At 39.5% G+C, this 23,287-nt stretch overlaps 1 protein-coding gene across 4 annotated transcripts in view; it reads left to right on the forward strand.

Annotated features, from left to right (window-relative positions):
• LOC117562166 (POU domain class 2-associating factor 1) overlaps positions 1–23,287 on the forward strand; it is a 29,652-nt gene that overhangs the window by 3,270 nt on the left and 3,095 nt on the right. For 2 of the 4 annotated variants that reach the window (XM_034239995.1, XM_034239997.1), the window contains 3 exons: positions 6,340–6,473; positions 14,100–14,139; positions 14,220–14,509. In XM_034239995.1, coding sequence (XP_034095886.1) covers positions 6,340–6,473; positions 14,100–14,139; positions 14,220–14,509 — 464 coding nt within the window. The remainder of the gene's footprint in view (positions 1–6,339; positions 6,474–14,099; positions 14,140–14,219; positions 14,510–23,287) is intronic. The other 2 variants (XM_034239996.1, XM_034239998.1) reach the window with 1 other exon arrangement.

Below are 23,287 nucleotides of genomic sequence, written 5' to 3' on the forward strand. Positions count from 1 at the left end.
AGACCTTAATCTAAGGTATTATTTAATGTTTAAATAAAAGTTGATTAGTTTTTCTGTTTTGCACCTCCTCCTATTAATATCTTTGGACGTCCTGTACTAAACTGTTTTATTGTAGAGATCACTTATAGTATCTTCTTGATTTTTTATATTCTATATTTCTATCACACACCTTCTACTTTCCCCCTATGAAAGTATGTACTCTTAATATTTTTTTCATCAAATATAACACATAAAAACAATAATTCAATAACGTGCTTTAACCACTAGGCGGTGCACACAAGGTACACACAGCCATAATAACTTTGTATTATTAGTGTAGGACACTTATGTATAACATCTGAAGATGTGTAGTTTTATTCATGTTTTCACGTAATTGTACAGCATATTGCTATATTATTTCAGACTCAGTATTTACATTCTTATATTAAAAAAAAATCAGTAATATCTTTAAAAACGACAAGTCCTTTTATATCAGATGTGCATCGTTATGGTGTAAATATAACCTACGAATTGGATCAAATATAAAAGTCAGCCGAATTAATGTTGATACTGCAAGGAGACGTATTGCGTGAAGAGAAATTGAAGATGTTGTTTAATTGCTGATATATTTATGATCCACGTCACGTATTCAGTTTTGGCGGCATTTCTTCCAGTTTGTCTAGAAGTCTTCTAATCAGGGCTCTATAAATAAAGAACTACGGCAGATGTGTAATATTTAATGCAGCCGAACCGTGTATTACAATGCCGTTATGTGATGACTTTCAAAGAGAAAAACAAGAACACTCGGAATAAAGTATTCTTTTCTTTTTCTTTTTTTTAAAATGTTTTTTGGATTTCATATCGCATAAACACCATATCCCAACGTGCATTGCGGCTAAACAATCCAATCACCGAGCTTAAACCATAGCTGAGGATCTTGGGTAATCAGTTCAGTGGTTGTATATCTGTTTCCGGTTATTTTATTTTGAAATTCAGTTCCTGACGGACGCCAAAAAAGCCCGAGATTATGGAATTAAACAAATAAATAAAAACAAGGATAATTGTATTTTATTGATGAGTAAATAACAGTGTGTTATTTAGAAAAGAATATCAAATTAGAAGGAAAAAAAGTTTTACAAAAATACAGATTTCACTATTCTGAGGCCCTGAGTCTGAACCCCATTTATTTTCCTCATTGACGGCAAAAAAAGTCAGACATTATACGATTTAAAATTAAAAACAATAATTGTGGCTTGATATTGAGTATGAAGAAGATGTTTTTATGAACCACACAGCTTCCGGTCTTCCAAGACCCGACCGGAAAAAAAGACTCGTTGCAGGCACGAAACACACTACCAATAGAAATATACATCGTTCTGTATGACACGAAAAAAAGGGGAAAATCGTGTTGGTGAACACAAATCAATAGATTAAATGTCGTGACACGAAATACCGTGAGACTGGGTTGCCTCACAATGGTCACTCTGTAGAAGACTGCTTTTTTCTACATTTGCCAGAAATCAAGGACACATTGTTCTATTAACTGCTGAGAATATTTGAGCAATAAATGTACCACTGTTGTTGTAAAATATGTATATGCTGAGTGGGAGCAGAGAAGACTTGCAGGTGCAGTAACAGTAACCAAGTGGGGGCGGGGTTTGAGGAACTGTTAATTGTGCGTCCAGTCCTCTTGTTTCCACTTAGCCTGCCTGACCTGTACAGGCATATTAATCAACTGCAGATAGCTCGTCTCAGGACCAGTGTTGGGCAAGTTACTTTTAAAAAGTAACTTGTAATAGTTATAGTTACTGCTCTCAAAAAAGTAACTAGTTACTTTATTAGTTACTAAATTATAAAATTAACTAGTAACAAGTTACTTTACTTTACAAATATTAACAATAAAAAAGATTTTGTGTTGTTCTGTGGCACAGTAAGAGAAAAGACAACTCCCCATCATTGTAGCAATTATCATTATGAAATAGTGGAACAATAAAACACAAAAGTGCGATTTAAAAAGATCGTTTTTTGGCTATTTAGATGGTGTTGCTCCATCTGGGTCACTGCTGGTGGTTGAGACGGTGGGGTCTTTGGCGACTAGTTTTATAGCCCCATGTACATTACTTAGGTTCTTCAGGAGATTGGCATTGCTGTTTTTCAATGTGGACAATGCTTTCTGTCCTGCACACAGTTTACATTTTATTTACCGTAATGTTTTTTGCGTCCTTTATCCCCACAAATTGAAAATAGTGGTTATATTTCCAAGTTGCAAATGCGCTGCTGCTCTCGCTGATACTTGCATCTGCCATTGTGTGCGTGTGTGTGCGTGCGTGTGTGTGTGTGTGTGTGTGTGTGTGTGTGTGTGTGTGTGTGTGTGTGTGTGTGTGTGTGTGTGCGTGCTAGTGGTGAGCGTTGCCGTGGGTGTGTGTGTTAGCAAGTGTTCGTGTGTGTATTTTCCCCATAAGGCAAGACCCGCCCAACTCTGTCTCTGATTTGCTTACCCTGAAATGTTACCCCACGTTAACCAATCATCACTCCTCTCTGGTCACTTTCACTTTTCCATGGTACTGTGAGAGGACATCACTGTATTCGCCTGTAAGTTACATCCGCAGGGAGATTCGGTTCAGTTCCATCACATAATGTAACGCAGTAACGCACCCATTTAAATCACAGTAACTATAACGGCGTTACTTAATGGGAATAGGCAACTAGTAATGCTATTACTATTGTATGGGCATAGATATGTCTCATAATTATTTGTGTGAACATACAAATAATTTGTGTGTAAATATGTGATTTGTAAATGTAAAACAACATCCACAAATGCATTTAAAAGATTAGCAAACTCACAAATACATTTGCAAGTGTAAAATGGATCTGCAAATACGTTAAATATGTTCACAAATAAAAAAAAGATCTGTGAATATCTCTTTAACATTTACACCTTTCGATCAGGCATTTGTGAATCCATTTTGTATTTGTGGACCAAAAATGCGCTTGCGGATCTCAAATCTCTGTTCGCGGATCGTCTTTTTACACACACGGAATTTTGAGACATATTTTCCGCCGGTCTCGGCTAAAATCTACTCGTGTCACTCGGTTATTTTCGGAAACCACGTGATGGCCTGCTGATGACGACATTTCCGCATGATTTCAAAGTAAGAGCATGATGGTTTGTTTAATGCTCTGTTAGATGCATTCTTCATCACCATAACCCTGACCTAAATACGGTGCTTTTCTACACATTACTTTATTACTGCACTGGTAAGGTAAAATTAGGCCGATTAATAAGATGTGAAGTGCTTTGTAACTTCGACCCGCTTGACTGAATACACAACAAACAATGAAGAAAGAGTTTTATCTGGGCTGTTTCACTGCCAGCTGCTCCCCCGGGACCCGAAAGTGGCGTATAGCCTGCACTTCAACATCAACGAAAGTGCTCGATATATGCTATATTGAACCAATAACACAAACTAACTGTATCACTATAACATGATGATGATGGTGATGGTGATGAAGAATGCATCTAACGTTCCGCTGTTCATTATAATACAAAAACAGAGCATTAAACAAACCATCATGCTTACTTTGAAATCATGCGGAAATGTCGTCATCAGCTGGCCATCACGTGGTTTCCGAAAATAACCGACTGACACGAGTAGATTTTAGCCGAGACCGGCGGAAAATATGTCTCAAAATTCCGTGTGTGTAAAAAGACGATCCGCGAACAGAGATTTGAGATCCGTGAACAGAGATTTGAGATCCGCAAACGCATTTTTGGTCCACAAATACAAAATGGATTCACAAATGCCTGATCGAAAGGTGTAAATGTTAAAGAGATATTCACAGATCTTTTTTTATTTGTGAACATATTTAGCGTATTTGCAGATCCGTTTTACACTTGCAAATGTATTTGTGAGTTTGCAAATATTTTAAATGCATTTGTGGATGTTGTTTTACATTTACAAATCACATATTTACACACAAATTATTTTTATGTTCACACAAATAATTATGAGACATATCTATGCCCATACTATTGCGTTACAGTAACGCGTTACTTTTGGTAACACGTTAGTCCCAACACTGCTCAGGACACCCTCATCCAAATAACTGAGGTTAAGTAGAGAATCAGCAGCCGTCTGGTGCAAAGGTCAACATCCTCTGTCATTTGGGAGTGATGGGACAGCAGTTACAGTAGCAGGTGCAGTAACTGTCAGGAAATACTTAAGAGGAATGCTTTGGTAACAAACAGTCTTTGGGTGAAAGTGAGCAGAGCTCCTCAAGATTGAAATGATACGATAATTGTCTTTCTCATCAGTCCAACTATACTGACACAAACAGTGAAAATGTGCTAATGTACCACCAGCAACGAATATTATAAAACCTGTGTGGTTGTTAGGTACAAAGGTCCAGAACCTGATTTGTTATAAATTCCCAGATACTTTTTTAACAGCATTGTCAAATGTATTCAGAATATGTTTGCTAATGTTGGAATAGTAGGATGTGGCTAAAAAAATGATGTTCCAGAAATAATAAATTATCAAAATGTTTCAACTGATTTGATAGTAATATTAGCATGTTAGCAGCAAAGCGGTTTACTTTTCCAACTGTTTTTAATCATGTCCATACGACCACCAATATTATTCACAAATATGTTGAGGTTTAGGGAGAAAGTGAAGGTATTGTGCTAATTTAGGAACATGCTAATTTAGTCGACTCTTCGTCCACTGTGTATTTGGCTTCAACAGAACTTTACCGGGTTGTATTTTTGGACGTTCTGCCTCTGCCTCCTTGCTTGGTCGGGCCGCTCAATTGTCACCTTCTTTTATTTGACTCAGATTAAATGTTAATGTTCAAATTAATTCAATTAGAATAAGACTACATGCAGAATATGTATATATTAATGGTTTAACCATGTTTTACGTTCAGAACAGAAAGTCTGAAAGCCAACCAGTTTTGCTAGCAACTTAGTCTCTAAACCCAACCCACAAAAAAGAAAAAATTCAAAATATGGAAATATCTCAACAACTATTGGATAGATTGCCATGACATTTCTATATAAAAAAATGTATGATCCCGAGAGCATGAATACCTTGGTGATCCAGTAACGTTGTCTTTAGCACCACCAGCAGAGTGACTGATTGGCATATCTTCACAACTGTTTGGAGGAAGTTCAAGACGAGTTCAAATGTAATGACTCAAGCCCGACTTACGTCAAAGATGCTCAGAGCGTATTCAACTCATCTTTCTATCTCTCTGACATGTTGAAACAGTTTTGCTTCTGACTGCTTCATAGAGGCATGGACAAAAACATTGAAAAATTGAGTGGATTTTGTACAGATTTGAAGGGTCTGTATTATAGAAAGAGCGCGATACAACTTGTACTTCATTGAAAGAAACGTTTTCAGACAATGACATGTAGCCGTTTTGTGTATTTTGGATTAATGGGGGTTAGGGTTTGGGGCCTGTACAAAGATTGACATTGTCGCCTCTGGGCTGATAGTACTGTAGCTTTGAGTTTACTCAAGTTTACTCTGCTTCAGATCTGATTTCTCATCAAGCTTATACTTGCACAAAGTTATGGGCTGTAAACATTTGTACTGGGAGAGAATATGGCCTCAAGTCTCCGTCAGTGGCTCAGAAAACACTGAAACCTAATGTTATATTATAGAAATATTGAATCATCTATTTGATGGTGTTACTGCATAAAAAAAGACTCCGATGAGTGCACTGGTTCATTTGAAATATTGTCGGTTTTTACATGTATTTCTTATTGAAATGGCAGGTGTTAAATAAAACAAAATAAAACAAAAGGACAGTAGTATATCACAATCCGTTAGTGTTAATTTTAACGAGCAGGCAAATACAGTGGTGTAGGAATGAGTCTTTAAAACCGGAAATTAGTTCGCATTTTTAACTTCCCTTGTCTCGAAGTTAGCGTTTTTTGGAAGATGTTTTGGATTAGATGCCTGGAATAAAGTTAACGCTAGTTTAAGAGAATTTATTTACGCGTCACTAAAACGGTGGTTACTAACAAAGGACTAACTACCCTACTACACGTCAATACCCCGACAAGTGACCACCTGTTGCTTAGCGGAGGTTTTTTGTAGTTGGTTTTTAGCCTTACAATAGCTTTTTACATCTAGCAATTGAATTAACGCTTCAGAAAGCATAAATTGGTGTTAATCTGTGGAAATTATCCCGCTATTTTGCTCCCACAATCCAATGGGATGGGAATTGCTTATGTCAAGGGAACCCTTGACATAAGGCTAACTTCAGGGTCAATATACAAAAACACTCTATGCACCACTCTATATGGATGGCATTTATTAAGAAGTTGATGTGTTTTTTCTTCTCTAGCGCCACCTTCAGCACTGGCCAGGTCCAGACCGTACCAAGGGGTTCGAGTCAGAGACCCAGTCAAAGAGCTGCTGAGGAAGAAGAGGAGTCTGGATCCTCACAGCACCAAGACAGCCCCCCCAACCGCAGTGAGGGTACCACGTCATTCATTCATAAGATTGTTGTTTTTTCAGGCACTTTGGAAGAGAGATACTTTACTCCATCAATTAAAATGTGTTGGTGACTTTTGAGGATCTGAATTCCCCACCCTATTTATACACTTAATATAACAAAGCAAAGTTTCCCTTGTGCTTTTGGAACATGTGTTAAGCACTCCAAACCTGGCAAATACTGAAACCACAGAGTAGCAGCAGCAGTTACTGTATGGAGTAATGATTGCTCAGGATTATGAGTTGTCGGACTAATCCAACATTTCAAACATGTGCTTTGTGTTTTACTGGAATACTTGAAATAAACATGCAGCAAATGTACTTTTAAATGTTTCAAATACAATACATTTCTAAACTCAGGAACTTTCTTTTTGCCTAGTCTCCATGATCAATATACTTTATCACTCATGTGCGGAATCATGTCTAAATAACATGTTGCAATTGTAATTATTATGTTTTTATAGCATTTAAGATGGTTAATCACCATTAGTCTCCAGGCAGTAAAGTATCTTCAAGGTTTCTGCAGCACTGAGGCCGATTGAGGATTCAAAAGAAATTAACGAGTGGTTGTAGAAGTCGCCATTGTCAAGAGCAAGCTGCAACACATCTGGATTGGAGAGTAACTTTTACCATTAGAACATTATTAAACCAATCATAGCTGGAATATTAGAGAGGTGAAAGGGAGGGCCAAAGAGAGGCCATCAGGTTGTGAGCATTCAAGACTCAGGGCAAATCCCTGAGCAAAGTGAGGGATGTGTGTGTGTGTGTGTGTGTGTGTGTGTGTGTGTGTGTGTGTGTGTGTGTGTGTGTGTGGGGGGGGGGGGTTGTCCTTATATAATCCAGGTGTTTTTCCATGACGGTTAAAGCCTTCCCCTGAATGGCTCCAGGGCTCGGCACACAGCCCTATGCAAAATGATTTGCAGCTTTGCCACAGACCCTCCCACTTGCTATTTATTACATCTACTAGACAAGGAAAATAAAATAAATCAAGAGTAGTTGAATGTTATCTTAGTTGCGAAATGTAATGAAGCTTCTCTGCGTGAGAGTATTTCTGTAGAACATGAATGTTGATTTTGAAACTTACATTGGATAAGATCAAAGCATCCTTTAACCTAAGCGTACTCCAATTTTGCAAAAAACGTGAATTCATATTTCGTGTGTACTTTTGATTTTAAAGGGTCCCTGGGTTTTTTAATGAATCCAATGTTGTTTATCACTGCCGTAATCATATTTATCCTACCTCATTAGCGAAATTATACAAACTTTTGGGAACTATTTCACATTTTTGTCAAGAGCTACAGGACATGTATGCTACATAAAAAACATGTACAACAATGTACAAAATCAAAGTAAAGAAAAAATCGAGAGTTTTACATGTTCAAATTATTTCTTGACAGGGTGACTTCTAGACAGTTCTGCTAGCTGCCTGGCAACATCACAGTGATGACAAAATGTCTCTATATATGGTTGTTGTTATTGAACTTACCTAAAATTGGTGAAAACTTAATTACCAAGCTTTTGAACTCCCGGCAGGATTTCTTTTAACCTTCGAACAGAGCCAGGAGCTGTTTTCCTTTGTTTTTTGTCTTTATGCTATGCTAAACTAACGGTAAACTTTATATTTTGTATTTTTGGTAGGAAAACAAATAAGCATATTTAAAAAAATGCAACATTTTCATTACGTTAAATATTCATTATTAACAAAAAAACATCCAGATGAGAGTTGTGCAACTCTCACTCATGCTTTCAAAAGCTAAATTAACTCTGAAGTCTGCAAATTATCCAAAATAATGGGGGCACTCACTCTTAAAAAATATGATAATTGTGAATGTTTTAAAGTTGGCTAATGTATCATTACTGTGAACATTACAAATTAAAACTATATTCACTGCCATTGTATCAAATCGGAACCAGAAATCCCAGAAACAGATAAGGGAAAAGCAGGACAAAAATCTCCATGGCAAACCAAGGTTGAATTCGCCTTTATCGTCTGACAGTTCACAAGTTTTTATCAGGAGTCATTTTTTTTCTCCAGATTTGCTCTGATGTGAAGAGCAGCAGGCTGACATAATGTTCAAGGGATTATTGTTTAGCCACAGAGCTTTGGCTTGAGATCCTCGTATTTGCCATAGTGTCTTGTTTAAGTGCCTTCAGTTTACAGTTAAACAAATACACCCATCAGTCAGGAAAAGGGGATTTTTTTAAATGTCAGCTTGTCTCCTGATGGTTGAATGACCATTAGCACTTCAACATTAGATGAGTCAACTCTAGGATGGAAAGAGTGCTTTAAGAACATTTTTTCAAAATAATAATAATACAAGGACCTGTGGTTGCCTGTAGTGGTGTAGGAATGAGTCCTAAAACCCGGAAATGACTTAATAAGATTTAGTTTTTTCGTCTCGAAGTCAAGGTGTTTGTGGTTAGAAGCCTGAAATCTTTTGAAAACTTTGAACTCTTACCCCCCCCCCAGAAATATTCCAAATCAAGAAAAAAAACTGCTTTCAAAAATATATATAAATACATGCAGACTTAACAATGTCCATCCCCTCAAATAAATTGGAAAAAGATCTACAGATCACCCCGAACGCCGAGTTCTGGTCTCAAATTTGCAGAAACATCTTCTCCATATCAACCAACACCAACATGCACCTCATACAATATAAGATTATTCCCAGAGGGCACTACACAGGGGATAGGATGTTTAAAATGGGTTTGGTAGATTCTGACATCTGTCCTCATTGCTCACTTAACACCACAGACACCTACAATTCATGCCACACGGGAATGCACACCAGTTAAGCAATTCTGGCATAACATCACTGACAACCTCTCTTTTGCTCGACTGCCACATCCCTCTTCTTCCATCCCTTTGTTTACTAGGAGACATTTCCAATGTAAACATCAACATTACATCAAGTAGAATTCTGTCCATAGCCCTAATCATTGCAAAAAAAACTATCCTCATGAATTGGAAATCACGACACAAAAGCAATCACAATTTGGAAAAACCTGCTTATAGAATACATTTCAATGGAAGAAGTATTTGCCGAAATACAAAAACAAACCAATGATATTGATACAATCTGGAACCCATTTATTGAAAAATGTAATTAATAATCCTCAGTCCGATCTCACCCACCACCCGTTTCTACTTCTTTAAGGTCATACTATTTATATACCCTAACCCTATTATATTGTTACTCATTTCATTTTAATGATAATTTTGTCATTTATTAATCTCTTTTTGTCCAATCCCCCAGACGCACGCACGCACACACACTGTTTTTGTTTTCTGTTTTTGTCTCCATGTTGTTGTTTGTCTTACTTATACTTGTAAATGCTCCTTATTAAAAGAAAAAAAAAAGAACACATTTTCAATGACCACCCACTGTACCCCCCCCCCCCCCTACACATTTACATTACATACATGTACACTGTATGTGCTTTAAGACATTTTTTTTTCTTTTTTGTTGAAATGATCTTTACATTCCGAAAGCATTTAATAAATCAAATGCAAAGCGGATGTTGTAGTCCCAAACGATAGCTGAGGATTATGGGTAGTGTAGTGTCTTCGGCCATCCTAAACTTCCCAAAAACTATTTGTTTCTCCGAATCGAAGGTTAAAAACACAAAAGTATTTTACACAATTTAAACCAATCAATGTTGTGTAATTAACAAGGATAAACTGATGTTTTTTAGTGGATGAGTACTGCACACTGTGAAATCATTTGACAGTGAGGGGAATACTTCCGGTTTTATTATGAAAACTTCGACACCGGAAATACTGTTTTCACCCCGTGAGGGTTGACGCTAACTTTACATGGACGCTGTGGGGATAGACGTAGTATATTAACGTTCTCCTGGCGAGACCTCAAATCATCTTCGTAATATCTATCAAACTATAGATCCTACACATCCACTGGACGTGAATTCTAAAAGTACAATATACACTTCTCGCTAGAAATCAAATCAAAAAGCATTTTAATGGCCAAACTATTCCACAATTTAGGATTTTCCAGAGAGGGTTATTTGTGAATATACGACCCTCCGGAGCGTTTGAAATTAACGGGAGCATATGCCGCAAATTGTTGTTTCTTACACGACCACTAGAGGTGCTAAACTTTAAAAGGTGACTATAGGTCGTAATAAGCTGCTGAACAATCGACCTATTTGGTTGTTTTTTGGAAGAGGACAGGCTGGTTTTAATTTACGACAAAAACGAAGTCAGTAAATACTCCACTCGTGAATGTCAGAATCTAAAAACAGCGGTCTCAAAAAGCAGTTGCTTACAAGCGACTAAAAAACCCACTAAACATCATCACACCAAACATTAGCTGTTTTTGGCTTAACGGTGTTAATGTGGAGTCATGCAACCGTCATTTGGTTTCTTGTATAGCCTAAAGATAGATTTGTACTTCTGGCGATAGCATTTATACTTCAAAAATCAGAAGATTCAAGATTCAAATGCTTTACGGTACGTCCACACAGCGGCTTTGGAAAAAGCTTGCCGGCGGGCGTGTCTGAAGCTCGACCAACAACCAATCACATGAATCTCCCGCCCCTGACACACAAGCAGCGGTTTGATTGGCTAGAGTTTGTACTGGCATATGATTTGATTGGCTGACGCTTCCACCGAAAGCTTCAGAAGATTCAAAAGTTGAACATTGCTCAACTTTTGAAGCCTGAGATGCCTGGAAATCTCCGCTTTGCTTCCCACAATGCAGTTCGGCGAAAAGTGAGGCAAAGTGACGTCACCCCATTCAAAGTGAATGGGCAAAAGCGTTGGAAGATTTTTTTAACGCTGCTGTGTGGACGTACCGTTATTGTCATATGCACAGTAGCTACAGTGTAGATAAGGCAATACAAATCTTAAGTCCCAGGTTCCTCAAACAATGCAACATAAATATATCCATCCATCCATCCATCTTCTCCCGCTTATCCGTGGTCGGGTCGCGGGGGTAGCAGTTCCAGCAGAGAGCCCCAAACTTTCTTTTCCCTGGCGACATCAACCAGCTCTGACTGGGGGATCCCAAGGCGCTCCCAGGCCAGCGAAGAGATATAATCCCTCCACCTGGTCCTAGGTCTACCCCTTGGTCTCTTCCCAGCTGGACGTGCCTGGAACACCTCCCTAGGGAGGCGCCCAGGTGGCATCCTAACTAGGTGCCCGAAATAAATATATATAAGACATAAAACAAGGAAACAAATAAAAAACAATAACAAATAGTGCAATAAGGAACAGAGCAGAAAATAAATAGTGCAAGAGAATGTTGCAAGACTAATATTCAAATGATGCAGAAGAAGTTAAATATATAAGTAAAAAAAAAATGGTGAGCTAAAAATATAATATCAAATCAAATACTGTAAAGTGAAATAATATTGTAATAATATTGTAATATTGTAATAATAAATAAATATGTGAAATTCGAACAGATAAAGTTCTGATGAGATTTTCCTGCTGAATAAAACCTGTTAAGTATCACAAACCTGTTGCCTTGGCCACAAAGCTTATTTTCTTCAATATTCCAAAACCCATTGGGAATTCCCATTGCTTTTCACTTCTTGTGAACACCTGCGTCATCACTGCACCACTCTATAACTCATGGCGACTTACCCGCTACCTGTGCATTCATTTCAAGTCTTCCACAAGTTAATTGCTTTATAGCTGTGAGCACTAACAGTTACCATGTTAAATTATTTATTTCATCATGATACGACTTTTGGAGCTGGTGTTGTCAGCCACATTTTATTGGAACAGAGTTGGCAATATTCTATAAATCCAGTTTTCTCTTGCTCGCTTCTCCAATATTAAACACCCTGGCTTAAAGAATTTGATGTGAGAGACTCTCACTAACTGTCCACGTGCTGTCAAAGCTGTAACACTAAGCAGTTTCTCAGTACCTCTCTCTCAGGCATGCGACAGGACATGCCCTGCAGCCTCTGAACATGCGGCTGACAGCAGGCAGGTGGATTAAGTCTTTCACTGCTGCTCGTCTCAAGCTGCGGCCCGGAAACTGACAGTGTATCTGTTCTGACTGAAGCTGCCTCGTTTTTTAGACTTTTCTCTCACAACAAATTCTGCACTGTACTACTGCTTGTACTGCTTGTTATTCACTCACCTTGCACTGTCAATATAAATACAATAGATGCTTTGGACCAGATTTAGCTACTATTTACTACTTATTTACAACTATTTGCTACTACTGATTTCAGCCCCTGGTATCAATTTATATAGGACATATTGTGCACATTTACCGGGTTGTATTTGTATTTTGTGCCTCTACTGTGACATGTTTTTATGCTTTAATGTTCAAAAAGCTTTATTTTTCTCATACTGCCTGTGCTGCAGCACATCTTTTCACCCTTTGTCTGAAACCAGAGCTCAGTCTGCACTGATTGGTCAGCTGGCCAGCTCTGTTGTGATTGGTCAACAGCTTAGAGGTGTGTCGAAAATGTCCCTCTCCTTATCACATACAATGTGTTGGAGCGCTAGCAAATAGATGTGTGAGTCTTGCATAGTGATCTCACTATGAAACATAATTAAATAAAGGATTCCAATGGAGGTGTTTTGTGCAGGGGGGAGTGTGAGGGAGAGAAACTCCTTCTGGAGGGAACACAGGGATTTCAGCCTTTGCAGACCATTTACATGCAAAAACCTATAAGCACAAAACGCATCATAGGGCCCCTTTAAATTCAAGAATTAACTCTCACTCTCCTAATTCCTGGATTACATTAAACATAACAAACAAACCACATTCTAGTCAATATTACAACAATATGATCATGCTCAAACGTGCCTTGAGCCAGAATATTATGAAAGGCACCGTTTTGGTCTCCATAGAAAATGTTCCGTTCATGACAACTGCAACGACGGTTCATTATTCAATATGACTTAGGCGTTTAATTTATGTTTTGTCTTAAAGTGAAGCACAATGAAGGGCTTGGCTGCTGTGATTGACAGGTGGGTGCCCTCACAGATTGATAGCTGCTAACTGCTAGCTAGGCATTGCGGCATTGTATGAAGAATTGTAAAATGTAAAGCTATCCTAAGAGAGGATCGTTTTCGGAAATGTAAGATTTACTTCACATATCATTATGAGAAGTCTTCCTTCCTCCATCTGCGGTTGCAGCCTGACTCCACCCTCTCTCTTTGAACAAATTAATTTGGTGTAAGAAAACTTTTTCTGTTGTGCCTTCAGGCAATACGGTGTCCACAAACACAATCGTATAATTATTCAATTGCAGTGTGTAGGTTTCAAGTAAACGCAAAAACCTGTATAACTGTTGTTCGGATCGAATTCATGAGCTTGAAGATCACAGACATTTCTCCCGTAGGCATGTCTACTGAAGTATTGAAGTGTATGTAAGACGCTTTGGATAAAAACGTGGAAAATTGTAAAAACACGCACACATTCTCTATAACACACACAAACATACTTTAATTATGTCGCCTCAGCAGCTGCTCACACCTGGACTTAATCGGTAAAATTATAAACACTTCATATTGATATATAAACATTAGTTGTTAGATAAGCTGTAGAAACAGCAGTAAAATGTGGTTATGGTTCTCCTGCAAATTGTTGACTTACTGAACTTTTGTTCTTTTTAATTCAGGATGTGGTCACACACAACATCCAGTCATCCTACACACAAGGTATACATGCTCTTTCTAACAGTTGCATCTGACATATCTCTGTCTGACTTTGAAGACTCAATCTTTTGTTTCAAAATCAGGCCTGTTTGGTCTTGACGTTGCTGGCAGCTCCCCAGCAGAGACAGCGCCTGCAGTGGGAGATCTGCAGCAGTTTGCAGGATGGAGAGCTGCCCCAGCTGCCCACAGTGCTGGCCTGCATCCTGCTGTAGCACCCTGGGCTTCTTCTGACTTCAACCAGCAGGACCCTTCAGCCCAGACTCTGGCCTACGCACCGACCCCCACCCGCACTGCTGATGTGTATATGCAGACTCTATGTCCAAGCTATACCATGCTGACCTACACACACACACCACTGCTCACTAACTTTGGGGTAAGTAGGATGAACCTTTGAATGTGTGCTCAAAGTTTGGTATATTTATTATGTCAAAACAGACTTTCTCCAAAATATGACTCAACCCATGTAGCTTGATCCTTGTTATCAACCAACATACAGACAAAGAGGCTTTGTTAGTTGGTAAACTACATTTCCCAGCAGCTTCATTTAATTAAATAAATGTTACCTGTAACAAGCTTTATTGTCCACCCATGAAAGGTGGCAGCAAATGCTACATCATTACCTTTATTTTTTCTTGACTTAGAAAAAAAAAACACTTCAATGCATCCTGCGGTCTGTTGGTTCGCCAAAAGCTAAGAACCTGCAGCTCCCATTTGTGAGCATTGTCATTAGTAGCACCAGGGATGCAGGAATAATAGCACTTTGGTCACTAGCACTTTGGTTAGCTCATAAATGTTTCTCCTTGTCAAGGTTACTTTAATGGATTTGTGTTAGAAGCCTGAATAAAGGTATGTGGTTAACATAAACTTAAATTATTCTCATGTTTAGTTTGAGATCAAATACATAAAATACGTAAATACCCTGATTGTGAATGTCTGAAGCTTTTAAGAGACATACAAATAGCGGTTGCTAACAAGTGGCTAAATGTGACAACTCAACGTCATCATGCCGAACATGTGGAGATTATCCTGCCTAACAAAATAAAGAATGAAAGTAAACTGTATAAGTATCATACACGTGTGTTTGCCACAGAGCTTATTTTTCTGCGATATTCCAAAATCCAATGGAAAAATCCCTTTTTGTCTAGGGAGCCCTTTGTGACGCTAACTTCCAGGTCGGCCTACACAAAGATGTCATGCCAAATATGTCATATGTATGCTTAACAGTGTTGGGTGTAACGCGTTACAAAAGTAACAGAGTTACAGTAATGTATTACTTTTTGCTGTAACAACGCATTACTAATGAGTAATGACGCAGTTACAACCCATTTTAACCCGAAATTAAATGGTGTTTTGTTTTTTAAGAATTCACTAACATCACGAGACATTCCAACCCAGTCTCACAAAAAGACGTGTAATAACTACGTTGGTCCCCAACTTGGGATGTAGTATTTCTACAAAAACGCCTCTGAAATTGTAGGATCCCTTCTTTTTGTTTCATCATTCATTCCAATGGCTGGCGTCTATGTCACGTGATCTTCAAATTTCTCCCTGCAGAAAAAAAAAACATGGCCGACATTCGTTTTATTCTCTGGAAAAGGCCTATTTTAAGGTTAGTTTGGCCATTAAAATGCGTTTTGATTTCATTTGATGCGAGAAATATGAGTTGTTATTTCAGATTATGTGTGCAGTGAATGTACATGATCTTTAGTTTGTTAGTTATTATTATGAAGATTACTTCAGGAAATTGTGTCCATTCAACGTTTTCATTGTTACCAAGGTGGTTGCTAGGAATGCTGCTATCGATATTATTTCTGTTATGTTGTGTAACTGTTTAATGGTGTTATCTTTATTGCTACCCCCTTCCCGTCAACTTATAGTGTTGGTCCACAGCGCAAACGTATAGTTTAACAAAATCCGCATCTAAAATTGTGGCATAGATACGTTATTTTCCCCTGTGCAATTCTCCATTTACTCAACAATAACACATAAATATCCTTGTGTTTATTTATTTGTTTGATTAATAAACACAAGTTGGAGTCCACAAGTTGGAGCCCCCCTTGGTCGATTTTGAAGATTGACATCTCTTTTTAACTGTCAGGGCAGTGGCGAGCCGTGACCTTTATACCTAGGCCCTCTGACCCCCCCCCCCCCCCTCTCCCTAAAAAAAAAAGAGTTATTACATCACAGCGTATACTTCAGCGTATGCAAAACGCATCAATGACAGCGACCCTCTACCACACAAAACAACACAATTTATAGAAACACCTATCATGACAGGGCACCCACAGCCAAGTAACAATTACAAATGAATTAAGTCGGCACGGCGACCCACATTAAAAATGACTTAGGCCTACCTTTGATGATCAAATCACTTAAACACAAAGTCCATCCTCCTGTCCTTTTGGATGAAGCACTTGATGGCGGGTCATGCAGCTGATCCTTTGCCACTCCAATTTATCATTGTAACTCAATCTTGAAAATGACTCGGTTAATAATTTCAAAACGATGTCATCACTATCACTGAAGTGAGCCATCATGAACGCACTTATCCATCCATCCATCCATCTTCTCCCGCTTATCCGTGGTCGGGTCGCGGGGGTAGCAGTTCCAGCAGAGAGCCCCAAACTTTATTTTCCCTGGCGACATCAACCAGCTCTGACTGGGGGATCCCAAGGCGCTCTCAGGCCAGCGAAGAGATATAATCCCTCCACCTGGTCCTAGGTCTACCCCTTGGTCTCTTCCCAGCTGGACGTGCCTGGAACACCTCACTAGGGAGGCACCCAGGTGGCATCCTAACTAGGTGCCCGAACCACCTCAACTGGCTCCTTTCGACGCAAAGGAGGAGCGGCTCAACTCCGAGTCCCTCCCTGATGACCGAACTTCTCACCTTATCCCTAAGGGAGACACCAGCCACCCTGCGGAGAAAACCCATCTCGGCCGCTTGTATCCGCGATCTCGTTCTTTCGGTCATGACCCATCCTTCATGACCATAGGTGAGGGTAGGAACGAAAATGGCCCGGTAGACAGAGAGCTTTGCCTTCTGGCTCAGCTCCCTTTTCGTCACAACGGTGCGGTAAAGCGACTGCAGTACCGCTCCCGCTGCTCCGATTCTCCGGCCCATCTCACGCTCCATTGTTCCCTCACTCGAGAACAAGACCCCGAGATACTTGAACTCCTTCACTTGGGGTAAGGACTCATTCCCTACTTGAAGTGGACAGTCCATCGGTTTCCTGCTGAGAACCATGGCCTCAGATTTGGAGGTGCTGATCCTCATCCCAGCCGCTTCACACTCGGTTGCGAAATTTAAAACATATCATTAATAAATGGGTGAAAATTGCTTGTGCCCATAATGGGCAGCATTAATATATACCCACATGCCAGCTAAGGTCAGAAGAGCTTTATTTAACAGCTGGTCTTATGTCTGTGACCCCTCCTGTTGTTCATTAATAAGCCTGAAACATGCACTTGTCAAGGTTCAGAGGCACATTTTGCAAATATAGCAGTAGCCATCGATCATCTTAAGATAAGATATACTTTATTGATCCCAAGTAGGAAACATTTGAGTTACATCAGCATGTGTAACAGTTGTAAATATGCAGTGGTGTTTATTTGTAAATCATTTAGTATAATCACACAAATTCTGTATTTTATTTAATAATTCTGTGTTCTTTATTTATTGATTGTTCAATACCTGACAAGATCGGAGATGAAAAACTTGGGTCGCAGGTTCCTCAACAGTGTATTACAAGACATCTATCAATATGTGTGTACCTCCACCATTAAACTGTCATATTCTGCACATTTCTTATACTATCTACATACATCTTATAAGAGTATAATACATATGTATAATATCAGTTAAAATAAGTGCTTCAACATACACTGAACAAAAATATAAACGCACCACTTTTGTTTTTGCTCCCATTTTTCATGAGATGAACTCAAAGATCTAAAACATTTTCTATATACACAAAATAACCATTTCTCTCAAATATTGTTCACAAATCTGAAAAAATCTGTGATAGTGAGCACTTCTCCTTTGCCGAGATAATCCATCCCACCTCACAGGTGTGGCATATCAAGATGCTGATTAGACAGCATGATTATTGCACAGGTGTGCCTTAGAATGGCCACAAAAAAGGGCCCCTCTGAAACGTGCATTTTTGCTTTATTGGGGGGGGGGTGGGGGGGGGTCCGAAAACCAGGCAGTATCTGGTGTGAGGGGTAGGGGTAGGGTTAGGGTAATGTTGTGAATTAAGTGGCCTGTGTTCGTCGTCCATAACATACGCCTGCCCATACCATAACCCCACCACCACCATGGGCCACTCGATTCACAACATTACCCTAAAGGCCCTGACACACCAAGCAGTCACCAGAGGACTCGCCGACGCCGGCTGTTGCGTCGCCGTGTTCTCCTGCGTCTTGGCCATGTGTCGCACGGGAACACACCGCAAAGACTTCAGTGCGTGAGTGGCAATAACTCTCCTTACCAGCAGGTGGCGGTAGTGTGTATTCGTCATTCAAAAGAGGCAACAACCAGAAGACAGAGAAGAAGAACAGACCGTGATATAAACAAACAACAAATAGTGCATTCCATTTTCACTCTCGTCCATTGAAAACATGATTCGTGCGGCACTGGAGCTAGATTTGGGTTCTGCCCGCTCTGTATTAATGTCATGTTGACAGGTTATCATCATGTAGGCGTTGATAAAAGCTCATTCTAATGTTGTGTTATGTGTGTATGAAGGTACGAAATAAAGTTTTGCATTGCCTATCCTGCTATTTGTGTTTATTCTTTTAATCACACAGCGATAAGAAACAATAACAATGTGCCTACATAACTGTCAGTTGCAGCCCTAGCATTAGTATTGGTTATAGTAACAGCTACACAATTAAAATACTTCTAGGCAGATTGAGGAGGATAATGGGAGAATGAACAGAGGGGCAGAAACATCCATCTGAATAATAATAATAACTTTATTTGTATAGCACCTTTCATACAGGGGATTGCAGTTCAAAGTGCTTTACATCAGTAAGAAATAAGATATAAAAACAGTGTAAAATAAGCAGCAAGAGCAAAGCATAAAGTGGGATAAAATAATGCAGATATATATATATAGTAATCCCAACAGGCCACCTTGTTTATGGTTTGATTCAGTTTTACATTACATTTATTTGATAACTTCAGTTAACTTTAAAGATTCCGAACACTACAAAATATAATCAAGACATATTTTATCATGTATTATAGTAGAAAGTAGAAATAGTTTGAGTAGTTTTTAGTAGAAATATCCCTTACAATAAAGGCAGTATAGTATGCCCGTGTGTCATCTCCAATAAATGGCTTCAACCATCCTTTAAACTCAGGGTTTGATTCCCACTCCTTTCTGTACTTTTGTGAATACAGTTTAGACTGTGACACGATGACTTACGTGGATGTTTAGCTTGTCACAGAGAGGCACACACACAGTGAACGAGGTGATTAAGTGACTGAAGCTGTCTTGACGCGGGAGAGTGTGGCTGTCTCCTCTCTGCTCTGACTGCAGCTGAGCTGCTGCGGGATGCAACTGTGAGTCTGCGCGCCTGTGAGGAGGGCTGGGGGGCTCACGGCAGCTCGTTAACTGCAGAACAATACGTGAGTCTCCAAACACCAGAAAAGTCCATAATAACACCATTACAAGTCGTTAGATTAGTCGTTAGTCGTTTTTGACAAAAATAAGTAGCCGGAAGGTTTGAAAAGCCGCCGAATTTAACGACAAAGTCGCCAAGTTGGCAACACTGGTCTGTGTGTGACTTCTTAAATCGTTTGTTTACGTCCCTCACTTCCGTTTCGCTTCTGATTCGCTAGCTGAACAGCCAATCAGAGTGATTGCTTGGTCCGACTGCCTGACCCGATGCATGGCCGATTCAATGTTGAATCGGCCATGCATAGTCAGGCAGACGGTGCGGGACACACCAACCTGACTACGGCGCCGCGAATGCCCGACAGCCTCTGACGGCCTCTGACGGCCTCTGACTCCCAAAATCGGGTTGGTTTGTCAGGGCCTTAACCCTAACCCTACCCCTAACCCTACCCCTACCCCTCACACCAGATACTGCCTGGTTTTCGGACCCCCCCAATAAAGCAAAAATGCACGTTTCAGAGTGGCCTTTTATTGTGGCCATTCTAAGGCACACCTGTGCAATAATCATGCTGTCTAATCAGCATCTTGATATGCCACACCTGTGAGGTGGGATGGATTATCTCGGCAAAGGAGAAGTGCTCACTATCACAGATTTTTTCAGATTTGTGAACAATATTTGAGAGAAATGGTTATTTTGTGTATATAGAAAATGTTTTAGATCTTTGAGTTCATCTCATGAAAAATGGGAGCAAAAACAAAAGTGTTGCGTTTATATTTTTGTTCAGTGTAGTTAACATTGATGGAGGTATACACACATATTGATAGATGTCTTGTAATGCACTGTTGAGGAACCTGCGACCCAAGTTTTTAATTCAATGCATAACTACACCGTTTGTGTATATGATATGTCAATAAACCTTAGAAAATCTTGAAATCTTGAAAGGGATGTGCAAAATAGTCATTATATACAGTCTTTAATGAACTATTAGTAGAGAATAACGAGTAATGAATATACTTTATAGTGATCCTATTAATATCTAATAATACAAATAATGAAATTCAATAACATGCTTTAACCACGAGGTGTCCCTTTATATCAGCTGTGCACCGTTATGGTGTAAATACAGCATATCTACCAATTGGATCAAATATAAAAGTCAGCCGAATTAGTGTTGATACTGCAAGGAGACGTATTGTGTGAAAAGAAATGTAATGGCTGATATATTTATGATCCACGTCACGTTTTCAGTTTTGGCGACAGTTCCTCATGTTTGTCTAGAAGTCTTCTCATCAGGGCTCTATATAGAGAACTACGGCAAATATGTAATATTTAATGCAGCCGAACCGTGTATTACGATGCCGTTATGTGATGACTTTCAAAGAGAAAAGCAAGCACACTCGGAATAAAGTATTATTTTTTTTTTTTTTAAATGTTTTCGGTCTGTTTCCGGTATTTGTTTATGACGATGTGATGTGAGATGTGAGACTGGGTTGGAGAATTGCACAGGGGAAAATAACGTATCTATGCCACAATTTTAGATGCGGATTTTGTTAAACTAATACGTAAAGATAACACCATTAAACAGTTACACAACATAACAGAAATAATATCGATAGCAGCATCCCATAGCAACCACCTTGGTAACAATGAAAACGTTGAATGGAAAGTAATCTTCGTAATAACTAGCAAACTAAAGACCATGTACATCCACTGCACACATCATCTGAAATAAAAACTCATATTTCTCGCATCATATGACATCAAAACGCATTTTAATGGCCAAACTAACCTTAAAATAGGCGAGAATAAAACGAATGTCGGCGATGTCTTTTTTTTTCTGCAGGGAGAAATTTGAAGATCACGTGACATATACGCCAGCCATTGGAAATGAATGGTGAAAAAAAACGTAGGGATCCTACAATTTCAGAGGCGTTTTCGTATAAATACTATGTCCCAAGTTGTGGACCAACGTAGTTATTACACGTTTTTTTGTGAGACTGGGTTGGACATTCCGACACCAGAGAAAAATTGTGCGGGTAGATTAGTAAACCCAGGGCGGCCCCTCCCTACAGGCCAATCACGCAGGCTGCATGGGGCCCCGCCTTGTGCAGGGGGCCCCGCCCAGAGGGCCTCAGCTGCTGTGCGCAGTTCTCCGCTCAGTTCTCCGCTCAGTTCTCCGCACCCCCCCCCCCCCCCACCCCCCCCCCCCCGCGAGAGTGAGAGTGAGAGGTGACAAGGGGAGCACGTCTGTAACCCGACACCGTTGCAATGAATCAACATCTGACCAATCACGGCTTTGATACGGCCACTAGTGCAGGTGAAGAGATGTCGGCGAAAAGACAGTTTCAGTCCGGCGCATGTAAGAGGGAAAGAAAAAAAACATGAAGAAACTAGAGCATCACTCGAAGGTGGGTTATTGTATGAGTCAAATGTACAACTTGCTAATGTTGTATAAGTCAAATGTCATGTTGCCAATTGCCATATTAAAACATCAGCTGCAATTCACGACATGAAGAAGGCAGTCTCTGCATAGCATACAGGCTAATGGAGATGCAGTTATTTCCAGCATTCTTTATTTACCATTCATTCAAGTATGTGATGCCTTTTATCTGCTAATGTACAGGAGGAAGAGTGATACACTGTCTGTCTAGTTGGCTTACATAACAGTTAAAGTTTACAGCCTAAAAAACATGGAGCATTTTTTCCCCTTTTATTCATTTTTATGTCAATTTGCACATTTCATGGTGATGCTCAGCCTCTCCCCTTAACTGCTAACAGTCATCATCATGTCAACCACAACACAGAGAAATACTGACAGAAATGTGTGTGTAGTTGTTGACACATTGCTGACAGAGGGAACTAGAATACAGATTTAAGAAATATCAGTTTTTGAGCATGTCATAAGCATGTTTTGTCTTTACTATATTACAACTATATTATAATAAAAATAATATAGTATTTATATTATTGAATTGATTATGATTATTAGTAGAAGTAGTTTATTTGCATTAATTATATTTTAATCTTTTTGAGGCTAGTATTTGGCAGGAAATGCAGACGTATTCACCTGTAAACGCATACTGAACGACATACATGCACATTTACCATTCACCTCACTGTATACAAAAGTAACTGTTGATAATAATAATAAACAGGAATTATATTTGCAAAGTAGCCTACTTTGTTTCCAAAAAAAATAATTTCACTCCTGTCGGTTGTGGGGGGGGACCTCATCTCACAATGTTGCTTGTGGCCCCACGTTGGCCAGGGGCGGCCCTGTGTTTACCCTTCGGGCTCATCAAGATCCCTCCGCTTCGCATCGGGTTCCCTGATCAGCCTAAAGAAAAACATTATTAAAACATTATTGCGCAATCTATGCCTGTGAGCGTCCCGCGCGAGCCGAGATGATGTGTGTGTAAGTAGTTGAACCTTTTCATATTTAAGTGTGTGGCAAGTAGAGGGCGGCTGCTTCTGTGTGTGTGTGTTTGAGTGTGTGTGTGTGTGTGTGTGTGTGCGTGCCTGCGTG

This window comes from Gymnodraco acuticeps, unplaced genomic scaffold, assembly GCF_902827175.1.
Source record: "Gymnodraco acuticeps unplaced genomic scaffold, fGymAcu1.1, whole genome shotgun sequence".
Classification (NCBI taxonomy): Eukaryota; Metazoa; Chordata; class Actinopteri; order Perciformes; family Bathydraconidae; genus Gymnodraco; species Gymnodraco acuticeps.